The sequence below is a fragment of the Cyprinodon variegatus genome, unplaced genomic scaffold, assembly GCF_000732505.1.
Source record: "Cyprinodon variegatus isolate N-32 unplaced genomic scaffold, C_variegatus-1.0 Scaffold238, whole genome shotgun sequence".
NCBI classification, from domain to species: Eukaryota; Metazoa; Chordata; class Actinopteri; order Cyprinodontiformes; family Cyprinodontidae; genus Cyprinodon; species Cyprinodon variegatus.
This window is the reverse complement of record NW_015150691.1, coordinates 550,689-569,585: the sequence shown is the minus strand read 5'-3', so window position 1 is coordinate 569,585 and position 18,897 is coordinate 550,689. Positions and strand designations below refer to the sequence as shown.

The window sequence follows — 18,897 nt, the reverse complement described above, 5'->3', positions numbered from 1 at the left end:
TTTAGTTTAGTTGAGTTTTACTAGTCTTAGTTGAGAGTGTTAAACTGAAATATGTTTGACTTGGGGCTGAATGATTTTTGTTAATAAACTCTTATATATTGAACAGAAGTTTTTTTTTTTGGCCAGGCAGTGTATTTCAGTTTTTGTCCACATACACAGCCATACATAGCCATATAGAGAGTTATCAGTTCCTTATGAAAGCTACCATGATTTCCAAAATGAAATGAACTATTTTCTTGAGAGTAACCTATAGGTTATGGATATTGATTTTTTAAAATCCAAAATAAATATAATTCTGTTAGCACAGATTTCAGCACTAATGTATAAAATGAATATTTAAAAAAAAAGAAATACTTTAAAGAACGTCATAGGGATGTCCCAATCCGTTATTATTATCGGATATCAGTCTAATATTAGCCAAAAAACTAAACTAAAACTAAACTAATCAGCCACAACTAAAATGTCAAATATCTTTATTGTAATAGAAAGACTTCTTTTAAAAGTTTTAGTGAGCCATTAGCTAATTTTACAGTTTTTTTCATACCTTTTGTTGCTGACCTTTGTTCCCTTTTCTATCATTCTACAGTACAAAAATAAGTAATTTAAATAATTTTGATAATATCATATTGGGTCAATATTGGCATAAGTCAATTCTAAAAGATGCAATATCAGTATCGTATTGGAAATTAAAAAGTTGCATCGGGACACCTCTAGTTCATATAGCTTATGTTTTATGCCTTCATGGCTTCAAGTCTATGGCTACATATGTACAAGCTGGATGTAAGCTGTTGATATACCTCAACCTAAGTTAATCACAATGTTAAGTTTAGGTTCACAACAACAAAAAAATGAAGATACTGGTCTAGTCTTTTTATAGAATGTACAGAGTTAAAACATGCAGAAGTATGTTTTTTTTTTTTTACTCACGCAAAGGAAAGTATGTGGATTCAGAATTGGCTTTTTCTTGCAGCTTTTTACTTAAGATGTTTTGATAAGTTATTGTTCCGCAACCATCCAGACAAAAACACACTTAATTTTAAAGTGCTATACATTGTTACAGTTTACAATAACATTTCCTGAAATATTTCTGTAAGGCAGAAAGCTTTATTATTATATTTTGGTCTTATTTGCATTTTCTGCTAATATACATTTTATAGGATACATATAATTGTAACTTTCAAGTTTTAAATCCATTTCTGAAAATATGACTGAAAATGGAAAAACATAAATTGTTAATGTTATAATGTATTTTCCTCTTTAATAAAATAAAAATTAAATCAGTGTAGACATTAACAAAGTAGATAATTTGATAAAATTTTACATACAACATCTGCATCAAAGCTATCCACATTCTTAATCCTGTATCCTTTTATCAAATTGCATGTCTTCTTTAATTTCATCCTCCTTTGGTTTTCTTCCAGACATCCGTTCTGCTTCCACCTATAGTATGACAATCTTTCCACTACTGAATCTATATCAAATTGGACACATTTAACAAAATATGAAAGATAGTGCATTATAAGTTATGAATATCTCAAATGAAAAATAAATTTTTAGTGTATGGCCCAGTGTCAGTGTGTTGTTTGTCTCACAAAGTGTATCAGTGCTGTACTTGATCAGCTCTCTTATATAAACATAAGTCTCAAATGTTTTGCACACATAATGTTTAAAGAATACATTTTACGCATATATATATATATATATATAACTATAAATCCAAAGTCAGAATTCTGAGATTAGTCAGAATCAGATTAAAGTCGGAATTCTGAGAAAAAGGTCAGAATTCTTACTTTTTTCCTATATTAAACTGAGATAAAGTTAAAAAAATGTCCCTAATCCTCTTCCATGGTTTTAGGTTAAATGGCAGGTGCTAATTTACACACCTACATATGTTTTGGGTTTTAAAATGAAGAGCTTAACCCATTTACTACATTTAAGTAACTTTGGTATATTGTAATTCTTTTCCGGAGGGCTGTAATTCTATTTAGACAATTCATGTGCTTGTGCGTCAAGTAAGGACGTCCTTCAGGCAGCACAGCAGCTTTAAGATGCTTTCCTACCTGGGATCATTTTCTTAAGGCTGTGCTTTGCAACATCCTATCAGAATATTCTATTGCTCTTAACCATACTAATGATATGCATGTGCACTGAATCATTTCTTTGTTTTCAGCTAAAAACACAACCGTGGAAATTTGTTCAATATTCAGTGAGTTAAAGTTGATTAAAATAGATTTTTTTGCCAGCTCAACACATTACAGAGCGGAGCAGTCGACCGCCCCAAGATGGCGCCACCAAATCACGTCAGCGCCCATAGGCGGAAGTCTACTTCCGCCAGCTTGACGCTCTCTCTGGTACACATTTGACGCTCGCTGCTTTGAAACACCCCTTGAATGGTTAAACCAATACGACGTCATCGACAAAAGAGCCAATAGAAGAAGCCCAAATGTGGAGTAACACGTCACTCTAGTGAAGTGGAGAAGCCGGGGCTGACAGGGTGCGATCTCACCACAGACATCTATCTGCCCTCTTCATTCCTCTATTTCTTCCTCCCGATGCTCTAATCTATTCCATACACAAAAAGCCACTCTCTTGTCCCAAAATTAACTTCATACAAAAGGTAAGTGTTCCGCTTAATTTCGGTCGAAAGTAGGTCGTCCATTTTTTTTAGCTTCCATTTAACTCACAGGAAGTGCCGAGATGCTACATTCAGTTAGCATGCTCGACCTATGTAAGATGTTCGACTTTTAAGAGCAACAAGGACATAATTTGAATGTAAATGCCGAGTTAAAGATACGCAGTTTGGATATTTGGACATGAAAACTGTAAAATATTTTCAAGCTTTTCCGTATTGTTATATTTCTGACCAGTTTCAGCAAATCTGATCAGTACAGACTGTATAACTGGTGTCTTTATTGGCGATGACCCGTAGCTGCTAGTTTGTTATATCGATGTGGTCTGTTCAGAATGTATATATAAACAGTTCTAACAGAGACTTCTCAGTTTTCCTAAACGTGAAACCAAGATTTTATTGCTGATTCCTTGGTTTTTGATTGCCACTTTGATAAAAACGTATGTTTCCTGACAACTTAAGTGTGATTTTAAAATTTTAATTGCTTATTATATGCAGCACTATGACATAAGGGTCTTTAAGGGGAAACTACATGCAATAAAAAGATGGTTTTCTGAAATAAATGATCCAGACATCAATTAAGTAATATTTGAACTGTGAACTTTTGATTCAGTTGAACACAGGCATAAAAATGTCACGTAAGGCTTTGGACCTGCTGACGTGTAATCTAGAAATCCCAAGAACAAAGTGTCTTATGTTATCATTACACAAATCATTTAGATGTTTATGGCAAAAAAAGATTAGTAATAATAACTTTTATTTAGTTTTTGGTTGCTAGAATATCTAAAAATAAGTAATCAGTGCAATATTAAGCCTTTTAAAGCTTTATTTGCATCAATCAAAAAAACATGTGTTCCGTTTATTCATTCATTCTGATGGGCTTTTTATTTTCATATCTTGGCAATTAAAACAAAAACAAGAAATCGAAGTAGAATAATAAATACCAACATGACAGATGAGTTGGGTAACCCGACAAACATGCATATGCTTGTAGAAACAAGTACTCATTTATATGCACTGATAAGTCCTCTAGGCAAATATCAAAAGATGAGATGATGAGGAAAATAAAATAAAAAAAAGGCAAAGCCAAATTAAAAGTTGCATCCATAAATTAGATTTTTTTCAATCTCAGACGCTTAACTAGAATATAGCTACTGCATTATATGCTGTAGCTCATTCCGTCCTTTGCAGTCACCATATATTCAGTTTATCAAGAAAAATGTCTTTGACGTTTATCTGTTTGTTTTTTGCCCTTTCCGATTCCATTTCTAATCTTTCTCCAAAGGAAGAATTTGCCCTCTAATAACACCGAAGGAGGATATCTAACTGTTGCCAAGTGCTGTTTAGTGATGCTTTGCTAAGGGCGTCACTCCTTTAAGCTGCTGTACACCTTCAAAAGCAGAGCATATTCAAACAGTTCTAATCAAAAGTTTGGACACACCCCGTTGTTCACGTTAAGATTCTTTTGCACTCCTCTCTTTACATCATCAAAACTTGTTCTTCAGGTTTACAAAGACACATTGTGCGTCATGCTTGCGGAGTTCCGTTTCTTATTTTAACCCAGACGTGAAAGACTTGTGTGTATTTAAAGCAGACCTTTGTCGCATTTGGTCACACAGAGGAGAACAACTGATGAAGACACAGTACTTAGTTTGGAGCAACAGAGTTTTGGACTACCTGAGATAGTTTAAGCAACACTTCTGCTGGACTAAACCCGTTGGTTCGGTTTATTTAACGTCTCTTTCTGCCGTAGCTTGGCATGTCGACCTACCAGGAGTTCATCCAACAAAACGAGGACAGAGATGGGGTGAGATTCAGCTGGAATCTCTGGCCCTCCAGTCGTCTTGAGGCCACCAGGCTGGTGGTCCCCGTCTCCTGCCTCTTCACTCCTCTCAAAGAGATGCCCAACCTGCCACCTGTCCAGTACGAGCCAGTTCTGTGCAGCCGGGCAAACTGCAAAGCAGTTCTCAACCCACTATGGTAAGTTTCAAACAAATCCATTCCCGTGTGTGAAGCCTGTATTCTTACAGACGAGGTTTATGTATCTAAATTCAACTCTTGTTTAAAGAGCTATTCCATGCACATCGTGTTTATCACTTTTTGTGAGATAAAAATGTTTGGCAAAGACATAAAAAGAGATGACATTGGTTATATGGAAAAATGATAGAAACCTGTTAAAAATGTGAGGACTTAGCTAAAATTCTGTTGAAAACCATAAAAAGCTTATTCCAATAAGTATGGAAATAAGCTAAAATTAATCTTTAATTTAGATTTAATCTTCTGGTATAAAAGTTGGTAATTTACAGAGTATGAAATATAATTGTATTACATCATTGCTTCTAATTTTTGCAGATTGGTTGTTTGCAATTTTTTTAAATCCAGTGATGGGTCTTGACTGTCCTTTTTTAGCGGAATTTATTTTGGGATTAAATTCTGAAATCTTATATTGTTACCAGGAGGGATTCATGAAAGCTTAAACACACACATTGTTTACCTCAGTGTCACACTTTCATTTTTTTTTTTTTACTTTAGTCTAGACCCCCAAAAAACAATATTTAAATTTTATCCTTTTATTTTCTCTAGTCAAGTCGACTTCAGAGCCAAAATATGGGCGTGCAACTTCTGTTTCCAGCGGAACCCTGTAAGTGCCACCACATGCAACATGTTTCCATGCTTAATTCATCCTCTGACCTCTGTCAGTTCATCCATAAGCCTCAGAAATAAATGTTACCTTTCCACATTCCTTTATTGTTGAGCTGACAATTCCTTTGTGTTTGTACAGTTCCCTCCCTCCTACGCAGGCATATCAGAAGTGAACCAGCCAGCCGAGCTCATGCCACAGTTCTCCACCATTGAGTACATAGTACAGGTAAATGAATGCGTGTTTGCACCCTGACCTCGCCCTTGCATAACATGTACTGCTGATCTGCTATGCAAAAGAAAGCATGATGATTTCCATTAGAAATATGTAATAAGAATATAACAATAGTTTTATAATTGGCAACAGTTAAAGGAATGAAACTATACGCAGGATTTAATGACAGTTTTTATTCAGTTTACTGTCTTAGAGTATACATAAAGAAGGTTTTCAATAATGGCATCTGGAATTAATTCCCCAAAGCGTAAAACTTTCAACCTTGCAAACCTTTAGGTTTTGGGCTTTTTAACTTTCTCCTGAACCACAGATCCTCACTGATGTTTCAATGGTCCCTTTTCCTTACTCCTCACAGCGTGGACCCTCAGCCCCGCTCATTTTTCTATATGTGGTGGACACATGTTTAGAAGAGGAGGACCTCCAGGCACTGAAGGAATCCCTCCAGATGTCATTGAGTCTGCTGCCACCAAATGCCCTGGTGGGCCTTATCACTTTTGGACGCATGGTTCAGGTCCATGAGCTGACATGCGAGGGGATCGCCAAGAGCTACGTCTTTAGAGGCACCAAGGACCTCTCCTCCAAACAGATCCAGGTATGTGCAGATTACTTTGATGACAAAGAAAACATTTGGGAACAAAAAGAGAACATATTTACGTATATAAAGCCCTGTGATTAGTGTGAAATGTAGCATTACTGGTTTGACTGGGTCCAAATTGGATTGATTTCACTGCCTGTGGGTGTTTTTGTATTTCTTTGTGAAGTGAAATAGCTAGCATTCATCCTAGCAAGCACTCTCAGATCACTCAGCAATGCATGCATTCAATTTCAGGAGATGCTTGGGCTGGCAAAGCCCGCAGCACCAGGACAGCAGGGTCGTCCTGTGGCTCCCCAGGATGCTGCTGCCTCCTGCAGGTAAGAAGGAGGAAGACCACTTCTCAGTTCTAACCAATATCTGCTGCTTTTAAAAGCACCTGCAGCAGATGGCTTGTTTTTTTGTTTTTTTTTTTTCTAAAAGCCCTGCTTTTTTCCATCCAGGTTCCTACAGCCAGTTCACAGAGTTGATATGAACTTGACCGACTTGCTTGGGGAGCTGCAGAGAGACCCCTGGCCTGTCCCTCAGGGCAAGCGTCCGCTGCGCTCCACTGGTGTGGCACTGTCTGTTGCTGTTGGCCTTCTAGAGGTAAAAACAAGTCATTAATACTATACTGGTTTCAGTTATGTTCATATATATATATATAATGTATGAAGTCATCCTGTTCGTCTGCTCTTCACCTGATATTGCTTCTTAAAGAACAGCTTGTTAGCATTGCACTCATTTGCCACGCTGTTCCTTTCTCTTCTCCACCATCATCCTCTAGTCTTCTAATGTTGTATAACTGATAGCACAAGAGAAAACAAACAAAAGATTGTACCTTTCCTCACCCTTTGGGGGAATTTCTGTGCTTTTAGTAACTTTGGGTTCCCTGATCAAACTCCAGAAATAAACTGTGGATGTAAAGCAGATCTTCAGAATGCTGAATGCCTTATGTGAAAAACCAATGTCTTTTTGGAAGTGTGTTTGAATTTAGTTTTTTTTTATTAAAAAAGCTTTCAGTTGCTTTTTTTTAGTGGTTAGATGGCTGATTTCCAAATGTCTTGTCATGCAGAGGACATTCCCAGACTTTGGACTGTGTGTTTATCTGTTGCCAGCGTGTGCTGCTGTGCTGATCTTTGCTGACTAACAGTAGATTTGCCTCTCTTGCACTCTGTGTGATTTTATTATTTTTTTTCCAACTTTATATAAGGACCAAATATTTACAGCGATAACTATCTTTGCTCTCATCTTTCTCTACTTTCTTAATAATTCCTTTCTTTTAGAAAAAAAGTATTTAATATAAGATATAGATATAGTCCTGCTTAAATCTTCCTGCAAATGTCCTATTCATGTTCTAACCACCAACAGATCTGAACAGATGTGTTTTTGTGTTTAATCTGCTGTTTGTGTTTTTATGTTTAATCTGCTGTTTGTAAGAGAGGGTAAAATCCAACTTCTTTATTTTTTATTTCTGTCTCTCTCAGGGGGCCTTCCCAAACACAGGAGCCCGTGTGATGCTGTTCATTGGCGGGCCGCCCACCCAGGGACCAGGCATGGTGGTGGGAGATGAACTAAAAACCCCCATTCGCTCCTGGCATGACATCCAGAAGGACAACGCGCGGCATCTGAAAAAGGCTACCAAGGTGACACAATAATGAAACCTCAGCAGATACGTTTCGCTACAAGAAAATTAGTTTTGCACATTGAATTAATATGATCTGTTTTTCTCTCTCTGTTTGTATTTGCAGTACTATGAAGCTTTGGCGAACCGTTCCGCCGTGAACGGACACAGTATTGACATCTACGCATGTGCTCTGGACCAAACAGGCCTGCTTGAGATGAAGTGTTTATCGAATCTCACAGGGTATGTCAGAAATTACTCCTTCATTTGAGGGAGTTATTTCTCTTTTTCTGGCCTTTTTTTTAAATTCTAGTTTGGTTTCCTTTATTCATGCGTTAGAGATTGGACAATGTTCCCATAGATATACTAGGAGAATAGAAGAGATTCACTTCAAACATTCATTACTAAATAAAAAAACAATTTTCCATTACTGATCAATTAGATGTATTAAAAATGTGATTTATTAATGTTTGTAACTATTTCAGGGGACATATTGTGATGGGGGACTCCTTCAACACCTCCTTGTTTAAGCAAACCTTCCAAAGAGTCTTTAGCAAAGACTACAACGGAGACTTCCGAATGGCATTCGGAGGAGTGCTGGAGGTCAAGGTAAATTAAAAACTTTACTCAGTTAACTTGAAACATGAAGGGTATTTGTAAAAATCATTAGTTAAAAGTTAAATTCTGACCGTTTTGATCCTTGTAGACCACCAGAGAGCTGAAGGTTAGCGGGGCCATTGGACCGTGTGTTTCACTGCATTCAAAGGGTTCCTCTGTTTCGGAGAATGTAAGTCCCTCTGGCAGATTTTACCTGGGGGCTCTAATTCCTCACCCCCATCATAGGTGGTCTAAGAGATGCCATTAGCTGGAATTCAACATACTGGTTTTGTGTGTGCAGGAGATGGGCATTGGTGGGACAACCCAGTGGAAACTATGCGGCCTAGACCCCTCCACTACCCTGGGCGTTTACTTTGAGGTTGTGAATCAGGTAAAAACCCTTCTATCTTTTTTGTAGTCGTTATTGGTTTTTTAGCTCTCAAGGACTGTAGCTTTGGAGAACACCCGTTTGTGATCCAGTATAATGGCTTTCTCTTCAAATTTGCAGACAATGGCTTGTTGTTTTTCTTGCAATAACAGCATTGTTGTTGAAGTCTTCCATGAGGAATAATTGTTGTCTGTGTTTTATCTAGCACAATGCACCAGTCCCACAGGGTGGGCGTGGGGCGGTCCAGTTTGTTACCCAGTACCAGCACTCCAACACACAGCGGAGGATACGGGTCACCACCATTGCCAGAAAGTAAGTCTCTTACTGTGTTGCTGAAGCTCTCCGCTCAATCAGGTCATTGTGCGGTTTGGTGTGTCCCTGACAAACCCAGCTAGTGTTCCTAAAAAGAATTTGAATAAGGAATTAATTGAATAATGGAATGTAACCTTGAACAAAGGTTGTCCTCACTAAAGGGATGTGCATATTTGCCCTTTAGAACAATGTATAAACTATGTGTCATCTCACCACACCCATTCTCACCTGTCCTTTTTTTTTTTTCTCATGTTCTACATTCTTCCCTTACCTCAAATCCTCCCCTTTTTCTTTATCTGCCACCTACTCAAGTTGGGCCGACGTCCAGTCTCAGATTCAGCACATTGAGTCCTCGTTCGACCAAGAAGCGGCTGCCGTGCTCATGGCACGCCTCGGTGTCTTCAGGGCGGAGTCAGAGGAGGGTCCTGATGTGCTCCGGTGGCTCGACAGGCAGCTCATCCGTCTGGTGAGTTGGAACAAGTCAAGAATCCTGTTAAATTCAATATCAGAAATATATATTTTTTAAATCTAAAATTTTTTAAATCTATTAATCGAATCAATTATTTTAGTAAAAGAAAAGCAGGCGTTGGCAATCAGATGGATTTTAATGAACAACTCTGCTGTTGGTCAATTAAAAATTGAAGTTTATGTAAATGGACTTTATTCTGTGGTATGATTTATATTTAATTAAACGCTTCTTTTTTCTTTCATGTTTTTTTTTCAGTGTCAGAAGTTTGGCCAGTTCAATAAAGATGATCCAACTTCCTTTAGGCTGTCTGAGTCCCTGTCCCTCTACCCACAGGTAAACCAAGTGGAAATGTCATAGAAACAAAACATTTAAATAGTTGGTCAGATGGTCAGAAAGATGGTCAGAATACCTGCCTTCTATGAAAGATGTTCCATTTGCACTAAAATCTCCTGTATTTCCTGTATAATCATCTCTGTTAACAACCAATCGATACAAACATGAAAACTGCTTAAAGGTAAATAATAATAAAAAAAATATTAGAATTTAAGCTACAGAACTTTATTTTGGTCTTGGTTCTTTTCAAAAAAGTCGGTCAGCTAATGGGTCCAACTAATCTGATTTAGTGTTATAATATGACACAAAGAGAGAAAGCCATTTGCTGCAGTTCGTACAAATGGAACATCACTTCCAAATATAGCTAACTGACCTTTTCATTAATAAAAACTCTAATCAAAGATGTATAAGTAATTTTATAAATTGTTGGCGTTTACAAGAACATTATCATTTACCTATTTGTTTTTGTTTGTATTTTTGTAGTTCATGTTCCACCTGCGGAGATCACCCTTCCTTCAGGTGTTCAACAACAGCCCAGATGAGTCGTCCTACTACAGGCACCACTTTGTTAGGCAGGATCTGACCCAGTCCCTGATAATGATCCAACCCATCCTCTACTCGTACTCCTTCCACGGACCACCAGAGGTCAGCATCACTCCCTCTCTACTAGCATCCGTTGTTAGTTGTTGAGCTATGTTTAGTTTGAAAGTCTTTTTTTTTTTTTTTATTGGATAGGGTGATAAACCAGTTTGATTGTGTTTTTTTTCTCAGCCTGTGCTCCTGGACAGCAGCAGCATCCTTCCAGATCGAATCCTGCTGATGGACACCTTCTTCCAGCTGGTTATCTACCATGGAGAGGTGAGACAGAGCGCCACTGAACCTCTTAAAAAAACATAGTGCGCATCGAAAAGTTTCTTTCCAAATGTTTTAATGTTGTTGGTTTTTTTTACATAAATTAATGAACATTTTTATTTTCCTGTTTGCTTTTAGACTATTGCTCAGTGGAGGAAGGCAGGCTACCAGGAAATGGCAGAGTATGAGAACTTTAAACAGTTGCTTCAGGCTCCTCTTGATGATGCTCAGGAGATCTTGCAGACGCGCTTCCCCATGCCTCGCTACATCGACACTGAGCACGGCGGCTCACAGGCTCGATTCCTGCTGTCCAAAGTCAACCCATCACAGACCCACAACAACCTGTATGCCTGGGGACAGGTACGCACCATTTCTCTTTTTATTTTATTCATGGTTCTGTGCTTAATATCTACTTTTTCGTTTTAAAGAAGAATTTTTGTTTAGTTTTGAACATTTTTTTTTCTTCTCTTATTTACAGTTTCTTGTTTTTATAACCATTTAAGTTTTTCACTTATTTTACATTACTCTCTGGTTTATTTTATTTTATCTTCCGCACTGTATCAAAGTGCGTTTCTCTGCTTTTAACACACCTGATCCATTTTTTTGTAGTTCAGCAAAACTCTGATTATCAGCTATAAAATGCAATCGGAAGGGACAAATCAAAAACTTGCAGGGCTCAGGCCCTCAAGAAGTTTTACTTGTTGACACTTTTCATTATTTCAACATCGTTCAAAGCTTCTTTAATCAGAGAAAATGTTTGCTATTTTCATTAAATTAAATCTTCCAAACATCCCCCAGATATTCTTTCAAGCACCCATAAGTCTCCAGCTGGTGCTTAGCACACCTCTTGAATCAGTTTACTTTTTACTTTAAAAAAACGAAGATTCAAATCTACATTCAGTATTAAAGATTTAGTCTTTGATAAAAGGAAGAATGAATCCTTAACCTGTTGTTTAAAAAACTGAAACACTGCATTAGATTGTCATCAGATTGAGGTCTAGTTTTTCATACTATAAACTGCTCATTGGATCAGCCATGTTTTAATAGGATCTCTTTATTAACAGAGCGAATGTTAACAGTTTTTGTTGTTTTTCTGTAACTGTAGGAGACAGGAGCACCAATCCTTACTGATGATGTCAGCCTTCAGGTCTTCATGGATCACTTGAAGAAACTGGCTGTTTCCAGCTCCACATAAAGATCTGTCTATAACCACAAACATAGTTGAGGAATATGACCTTCAGCTTCCAGGATCCATAAACATTTCCTATATAAATGCGTTGTTTCTTTTTTCATAAAAGCCAACCCTTGTGGACTGCTGTCTCTGTCTTGCTTAAACAATTAAAGGAGAAGCAATAGAAAGAATGAGCAACAGTACATTCCTGAAAATAAAACGTCTCTAGTCATTTTCAACAATATTTATAAGAAAATTGTTCTAAGAAAATGAGTCAAATGTTTTATTGATTCCATGACTGCTCTTACCTTTGATATTCACAGTGATACGACTAATTTGTTCTTTTTTTTGTATGTAGTGTGTCAGACTGGATCGAAACCGCTGTTAATACGATGCCAGTGTGTGAATTTATGTATGTATGCATCTGCTTTGTCTATAGCTTAAGAGTTAATGTGTAGTTATTTTTGTTTTTTTTGTGGAAAGTAAATTATAGCAATTAACCAATTTTGCCTAAAACCTGCTTGTTTGGAAAGAGAGCTGACACAAATGGTTTTAGAAATCTGTCAGACTTGGGAAGCTCTTCAGGGATTAAATCTGACTGTTTCTAAGAAATGTCCATCCCTACATAATGAGAATCCATGTTCTGAGGAATGGAAGTCAATCCCAGGAGCTCAGCTGACCGTTTCCAACAAGGAACATTCATCTAACTGTATAGAACCTTAATATAGCTTCATCTTGACTTGTTGACCATCTGGTATTTTGCACACAATGAGTGCCCCAGCGTCTTTGTAATCAAACTGTAAAGACCAACTAGGCTGATTTTTAAATCCTGCCAGGATTCTTGAGTCCTCCCAGCATTTGTTTTCTACCCATGAACTATAGAGGGCTACAGTGCTGCTCGTATGTTTACATGCACTCAGCATTTGCATGAATAAATTTTGAGCCTGTTATAATGCTTTTGGACTGTCATTTTTCTTCTTTTCAAGATGGAATGAAAAACTCCAGTGAGTAAATAAAATAGTTTTATATACAGTGGGTTTTTTTTCCCATCTTAAGTAAAAATGTTATGCCCTTTTTAGACACCTAATGTTTTGAAGAACTCACTGTGCATTACTTAAATGTTTGACCATTCTGCCTATACTAGATGTACAAATTTTGAAGGTAAGTTTTCAGTAGGGTCAAGGACGGGGCCAATTCAGAATCTTGCCATTACAGAGTTCTGACTTTTTTTGTGAGAATTGTCCTATTGTTACAATAATACCCAGGTTTGGCCACTTTTACTTTTTCAGCCCAAATCTACCAAGGTATTTTATTTTTCCTGGGCTCTTACTTTCAGAGGTAGTTGGAATTGGGGCATCATATCTAAAAGAGCTTTCACACCAAAGATTTGCAGTAGGGAGATATTCTGAAATGTGTTGCCCACAAATTGTACATTGTGCACACATTTCACTGGTGACTTTACCCTCATCTCAGTTTTCATGGACTTAACCCCAGCCTCTTATGCCCCATCCCCACCCTTAGACAGATATGCAGATCCATATAAATACCTAAAACCACCATGTTTCAAATAAACCATGATGACTGGTAATGTCAGGCCATTGCAAACATACATCAACACACCTCAGAAATATCTCCTTCAGTCAACCAACAATTTCAGCGACATCAGAGACTCACTAAAGAAAGTCGCTGAAAATAGAAACATTATGCTTTGCAATAATAAAGCTAAAGAAAAGAAAGTTGTTTCAAGTCTAAATAGTTTTATCTGTTGCAATGTGCTCAGTTATTGTAATGTATGTCAAATAACTCGCATGCATTTGCCTGCCCATATTTCTTAAAGGAACCTGTCACCATGCAAACTATGTGACGTGAAATTAATCTTTAAAATAATTCAGAATGGTAAGAAAGCACAGCCAAATAAGTACGTAGCTGTTTAATAAAAAAAACGTTCCATTCATAAATCCATATTTATTATAAGAGTGGCACAGTGCAAGGATGAAGCTAGAAGGGGGGCCAGTGGTTGCCATGGCCTCCCTTAGCCTATCTTTGACCAATCCTGTGGCCAGATTTGTTGTTGGCATGTCAATTTCATCACCTCTAGAACAAACAGTTCCCCTCTAAACCAGGAGGTGGCAGCAGTGGAGTCTCCTTATTAATTTTACATTCTTATTGTTGGTATATTAACCATAGCCTGACACATTCTATTCTATTCATATTAATGTCTAACATTTTGGACGCCTGCATTATAATTATTATCTATTTAAAAGTTTTAAGCAGACAGCTTTGCAGGAAGTGAGACCAGCTTCAGGTTTGGTGTCACTTTTATAAAGTTCCCAATGATGCATTACGCTGTCATGTCCTGCCATTATCTACCTCATTTCCTTATTTTTCTCATCATTCCTCATTGCTTGGTTCTTTTTTAATTAATACAATTTTTTTTTTTACTAGACATTGAGTCTTTGTTTGAGCCCTAGATATCTGAAATGGCTTTACCAGTTGATAAACAAGTTTTTTATTCAGTATTTGTCAAGCAATAAGTGGGCTTTTATTTTTTTGTGTGTTTGGTATGTTATTACTCCTATCTACTAGACTGAAGATGTGCTGTTTTCTTTAGCAATTGAATCAGGAATTTGAAATATGTGTAGAAAATCCTTTAAAAAATCATTATAGCAGTGTTAGGTCACTTTACTGTAAACAAAAATATTATGAAAATATTTTATATAATTGCTAGAATAGGGCATGAATTCAAAAATAATTTATTTGTGAAATGCATGATTTATAAAATACGTGAAAATCTTTATATTTAAAAGAGCATTTATGCTTTTTTCTATTTAACTGATACATTCATTTGTGGCATTTTAACAGAAACTCCCAAAGCAGCTTCAGCCAGCATCTTTTGCTTTTGTTCTGCACATTTTGCACCAACGCATGTTCTCCTTCTGGGACAGCTGGATGACTGGACACAACAGCCAGTTGTTGTTGTTGTTCTTATAGAATCTGGAAATGGAACCAAAGGATAAACCAGAATTGTGTAAGTCGATAATTTGCTGATTTCTTAGATTTTTTTGTGATATTTTAGAAGGAAACTGTGTGTTTGAACTGTTAGCTGAGCTTCCCATGTGTTTAAACAGAATAGTGCATTTAATGTCTATTAATTTGAAGGAGGTAATAAAATAAGAATCCTGAAAGAAATTGTCAACTTTATTAATGTGAAATTTAGCAAACATAAACACATTTATTTACACCAGCTAACCAAAAACAGGAACTGATTTTCATGTATTATCAGTCTTTTTTACAGTGGTTGTAGAGATCTTAACTCAGCCCTTATTCTAATTTGCAAGCCCTCACTTCAGAAAAAGTAAAAACACAAGTTTCAGTGAAGCGCCACTGACTCTTTCCTGTGATAAATAATCACATGCCAGACATCTGTCAGGGTATGTGAGATAAACAGCTTTACTTTGTCGGGTATTATTGGAAATACGGACTGCGTCAGAAAAAAAATAAAGCCACGCAGAGAATGTTGTCAAAACAATAGTGACATGTCCTCTCTGCAGATTGGGAGCAACATCTATTCCTAAACAATCGTCTTTCCCCCTCCGTCATTCATCACCACAAAATGTGAAGAAACAAAACTACAATCATAAAACCACTCAGTCAACATCCACTGTCACTGTAAGCTGATTTGAGAGAAGACAGTATGATTTCGAGGATCAGTGAATAACAGATTATAAAGACTAATCCTGGATGCGCAACGTGTTAAGAGGCAAATTCTGCTTTTATGAGACTGAACAGAAGCTGCCACTGTAATACAAATTAAGTCTGTATTTCAAAAGCGTTACTTTGAATGTGCTGCAATCTGAAGCTCCTTACACTTTTTAAAATGTTAAATGGTAAATAAAAGACACAGCAACAGCCATTAGTTCTCTTCTGACATTGATACTCCTACACAATGCACCAAAACCTGGTTTATGTTCACACACTTTATATTTACAGTAAAGCTGCTGCAAGGGATTTGAGTGTGCGTCGTACATGGATAAGATGTGATCTCATGAAGAAAATGAATGCCTCTGTGATTAATCTCTACTTTTACATGCTTGGCCTTCTTCATGCATGTGAGAGCTGCAGCTTTGTGTGCTTGCAGATTTAGATTGAAGAAACATTAACATTTCAGTCTTTTTTTTTTCTCCCTCCCGCTCAGTTCCTGACTTAGGCAAAGCTGCAAGGAAATATGCCATCGCTTTATCCACAAAAAAAAAAAGGGAAATAATCTAAGGGCTCAGTTGAAATCCAGCAGCCACATAAATCTATTCTAGGCTCTGACTACTGTAAGTTACATAAGATTTCAGTGTGAAAATGTATATCAGCAATCGTATGGTACTATTAATAGTATGATTCTGTTGCAGTTTCTTATTTGGTGAGTGAGAGGATAAATGGGAGACATTTAAGAGTCCTCACTGCAATGGAAGTTTCTCTAAATATAGAATATAAAGTACATCATGTTTAAAGCTGTTACACAACTGAAAAGCTCCTTTGGTTAAAAACATCTCTGCCCTAGGTGTTCTACGGAGTGTTATTACATATCCCTCCTCTCTTCTTCTCTGAGTACTTTATATTTAGAACAAAAAAGCAAAACAATAGTCAGAATTGTTGCCAACAGTATTGTCACACAGAAAACTGAAACATCTAAATACAGATGTGGAGAGACTTGTGAAATTTTTCATGAAAAATAATCTAGAATAGATCTTTTCAGAAACTGTCATTCTTCTCAAGATAATAAAGTATTCCTGAATTAGAACTTTAATACATTTTGCTTATAATATGTATCCCTTATAATTAGGTTATAACGGGTGGGGCTAAGAATGGGATAGTGCTGGTTTAAAGATTTCCTACAAAGATTAATCAATTGACTATAAGTATGATGATGACTAAAAATTGTATCAAGGTGAATAACATAGCTGTGACTATAAACATAATTGGAAATAAGAGAAGAATCCACTTAAATTGTATTCAGTATGTTATGTTGAACCACCAATTACAAATACCTTAATTTAAAAAAGCATGCTTTGTGTGATGAATTGCATTCGAGTCAAGGAGTCGATGCAATCAACTGGTTTTCCTTAGATGTAAAACTTTGAATCAAATTGACTGTATGATCTGGTGAACTGTAAAGTGCCTTTAGATGACTTGTTTTGTGAATTGGCGCTATATTAATAAACTGAATTGAAAATTGAATTGAATTAATTACTGATAAAAAGATAATTATATATTAAAATATTACTGACACACTTGTCATTTATTTATTAAACATATATAAATTAGATGTACTGATTCTATTTAAAATATTCACCTCCAATTTCATTGTGGCACTTCAAACTGAATCGAATAGAATAGAATAGAATAGAATAGAATAGAATAGAATAGAATAGAATAGAATAGAATAGATTCACAGGCTTAAACTGGAAGGCAACCGGACTTTCACTCAGTTTTTGAAGACACCTATCCAGGTGTCTTTTTTAATTCTGTTGGGTCACACCAGAGCAATCAAGAGCCAACACGAGCCCTAGTTCTATTCCATTTCGTGTGAAATGGAATAGAACTAGGGCTGCAACAATAATTGAATAGCAAAAGTGCCCTTAAAGAAGACATTTTACAAAATCAAGCTAAATCTTTTCCACTTTAGGAGTTCTGGATAGAGCATATTGACAGACAAAAAATATTTTTTAATCTTAAATGCAAAATTTTTAAATACTTTTTTTTTTTTTTTTACAATTTTGGAATAATTACTGCTCTAAGTGGGTCGCTCTGTCAGCTAAAGACCCATTTTAGAGTCTCTATACTCCAGTTAACTATTAATCGATTACTAAATTAGTTGACAATTATTTCAATAAATGATTAATCGTATAGAATAGAATACAAACACCTTTATTTTCCCACAATGGAGGATTTCAAGTGTAACTGAGGCGAAAACAAGGAGACAGAAGAAATTGTATAGGTACACACAACACTAAGGGTGTGTCCGAACGTCTGCCTTAACCCCTAACCCAGTGGTTCCCAACCCTGGCCCTCAAGGACCGCCGCCCTGCATGTTTTAGATAAGTCTGTTCAAGCACACCTGATTCAAATTAGGGCTCCTCCTCTGCAATTAAATGCTGTAGAAGTCTCTTATGGATCCATTCTTTTCTGGTCTGATGCAACAAGGAGACACTTAAATCATGAAGTACAGGGGTCCCTGAGGGACAGGATTGGGACTCCACCTCCCTGCACCTTGCCTGTGTTGTTGAAGAGGAGTGTCAACTATAACGTCCCACTAACATGCAGTAAGTTAAGGAACTCGGGATGGCTCTTATAACCCCACTAGAAAAAAGAAAAAAAAAGAAAAAGAAAAACAGGAGCAGCTTTACAACAGAATGGAAAAACTGCAGTAGGCAGGACCACGTTTAGAGCAATTATAAAGCTTTGTAAATAGTCAATAACATCTGTACAGACAAAGACAATAATAAACAGACTTTAATGGCTCAAAAAACACACTGATTCCCTGTGGAAACAATATGAGTCTTAATTCAAAAATTTGTGAATTAGAATATGTAACCCCAAAGTATCAAACTGAAGCTTTATTTGGTTTAGGCTTAATCTGTATTTTCGTTGCTTTAGCCAACAGAACACTTGATTTATAATCCGCACTTTCCCCCCTTGTTTTATGTTTAGAGGTTAATACTGGATGCATTTCTCTGCTGAGATTGTGATATGTGTGTATGACGTCTGAATGACGTAACATTTTTCCCTCTGCTTTTTACAGGATCAGTAGATGCGTAAGTATTTATTTCACTACTCTATAAGAATAAACTTCAACTGTGTCAACTGGAAGCTGGGATTAACTTCCTGCTATTGCTAGAAACTCAGGAGGCAACCTTTGACCATCCACATGGACGTCATAAGTGGTGTTTATCAGGATGCAACCAAGTCACTGGTCTTCCAACTTAATGCTTATATGCCATAAGGCTATTGTCAGCTGGTGGCAGCGACTACTGGGTCACTTTAAGAGACAAAGCACTTCTTAAGGAGGGAAAGTTTAGATCCCA

The 18,897-nt window shown here is 36.7% G+C and overlaps 1 protein-coding gene across 1 annotated transcript; it reads left to right on the top strand.

Moving 5' to 3' along the window:
• The first annotated feature begins 2,443 nt into the window (after window positions 1-2,443).
• LOC107089099 (protein transport protein Sec23B) lies at window positions 2,444-12,801 on the top strand. Its single transcript, XM_015381662.1, has 19 exons — window positions 2,444-2,617; window positions 4,383-4,609; window positions 5,213-5,270; window positions 5,412-5,498; window positions 5,860-6,096; window positions 6,334-6,416; window positions 6,540-6,684; window positions 7,563-7,721; window positions 7,827-7,942; window positions 8,185-8,308; window positions 8,406-8,486; window positions 8,598-8,687; window positions 8,890-8,996; window positions 9,309-9,462; window positions 9,721-9,798; window positions 10,282-10,443; window positions 10,570-10,656; window positions 10,789-11,010; window positions 11,756-12,801. The coding sequence occupies exons 2-19, from the start codon at window positions 4,389-4,391 to the stop codon at window positions 11,843-11,845; spliced, it is 2,301 nt and encodes a 766-aa protein (XP_015237148.1). The 5' UTR covers window positions 2,444-2,617; window positions 4,383-4,388; the 3' UTR covers window positions 11,846-12,801.
• The last annotated feature ends 6,096 nt before the right edge of the window (window positions 12,802-18,897 follow it).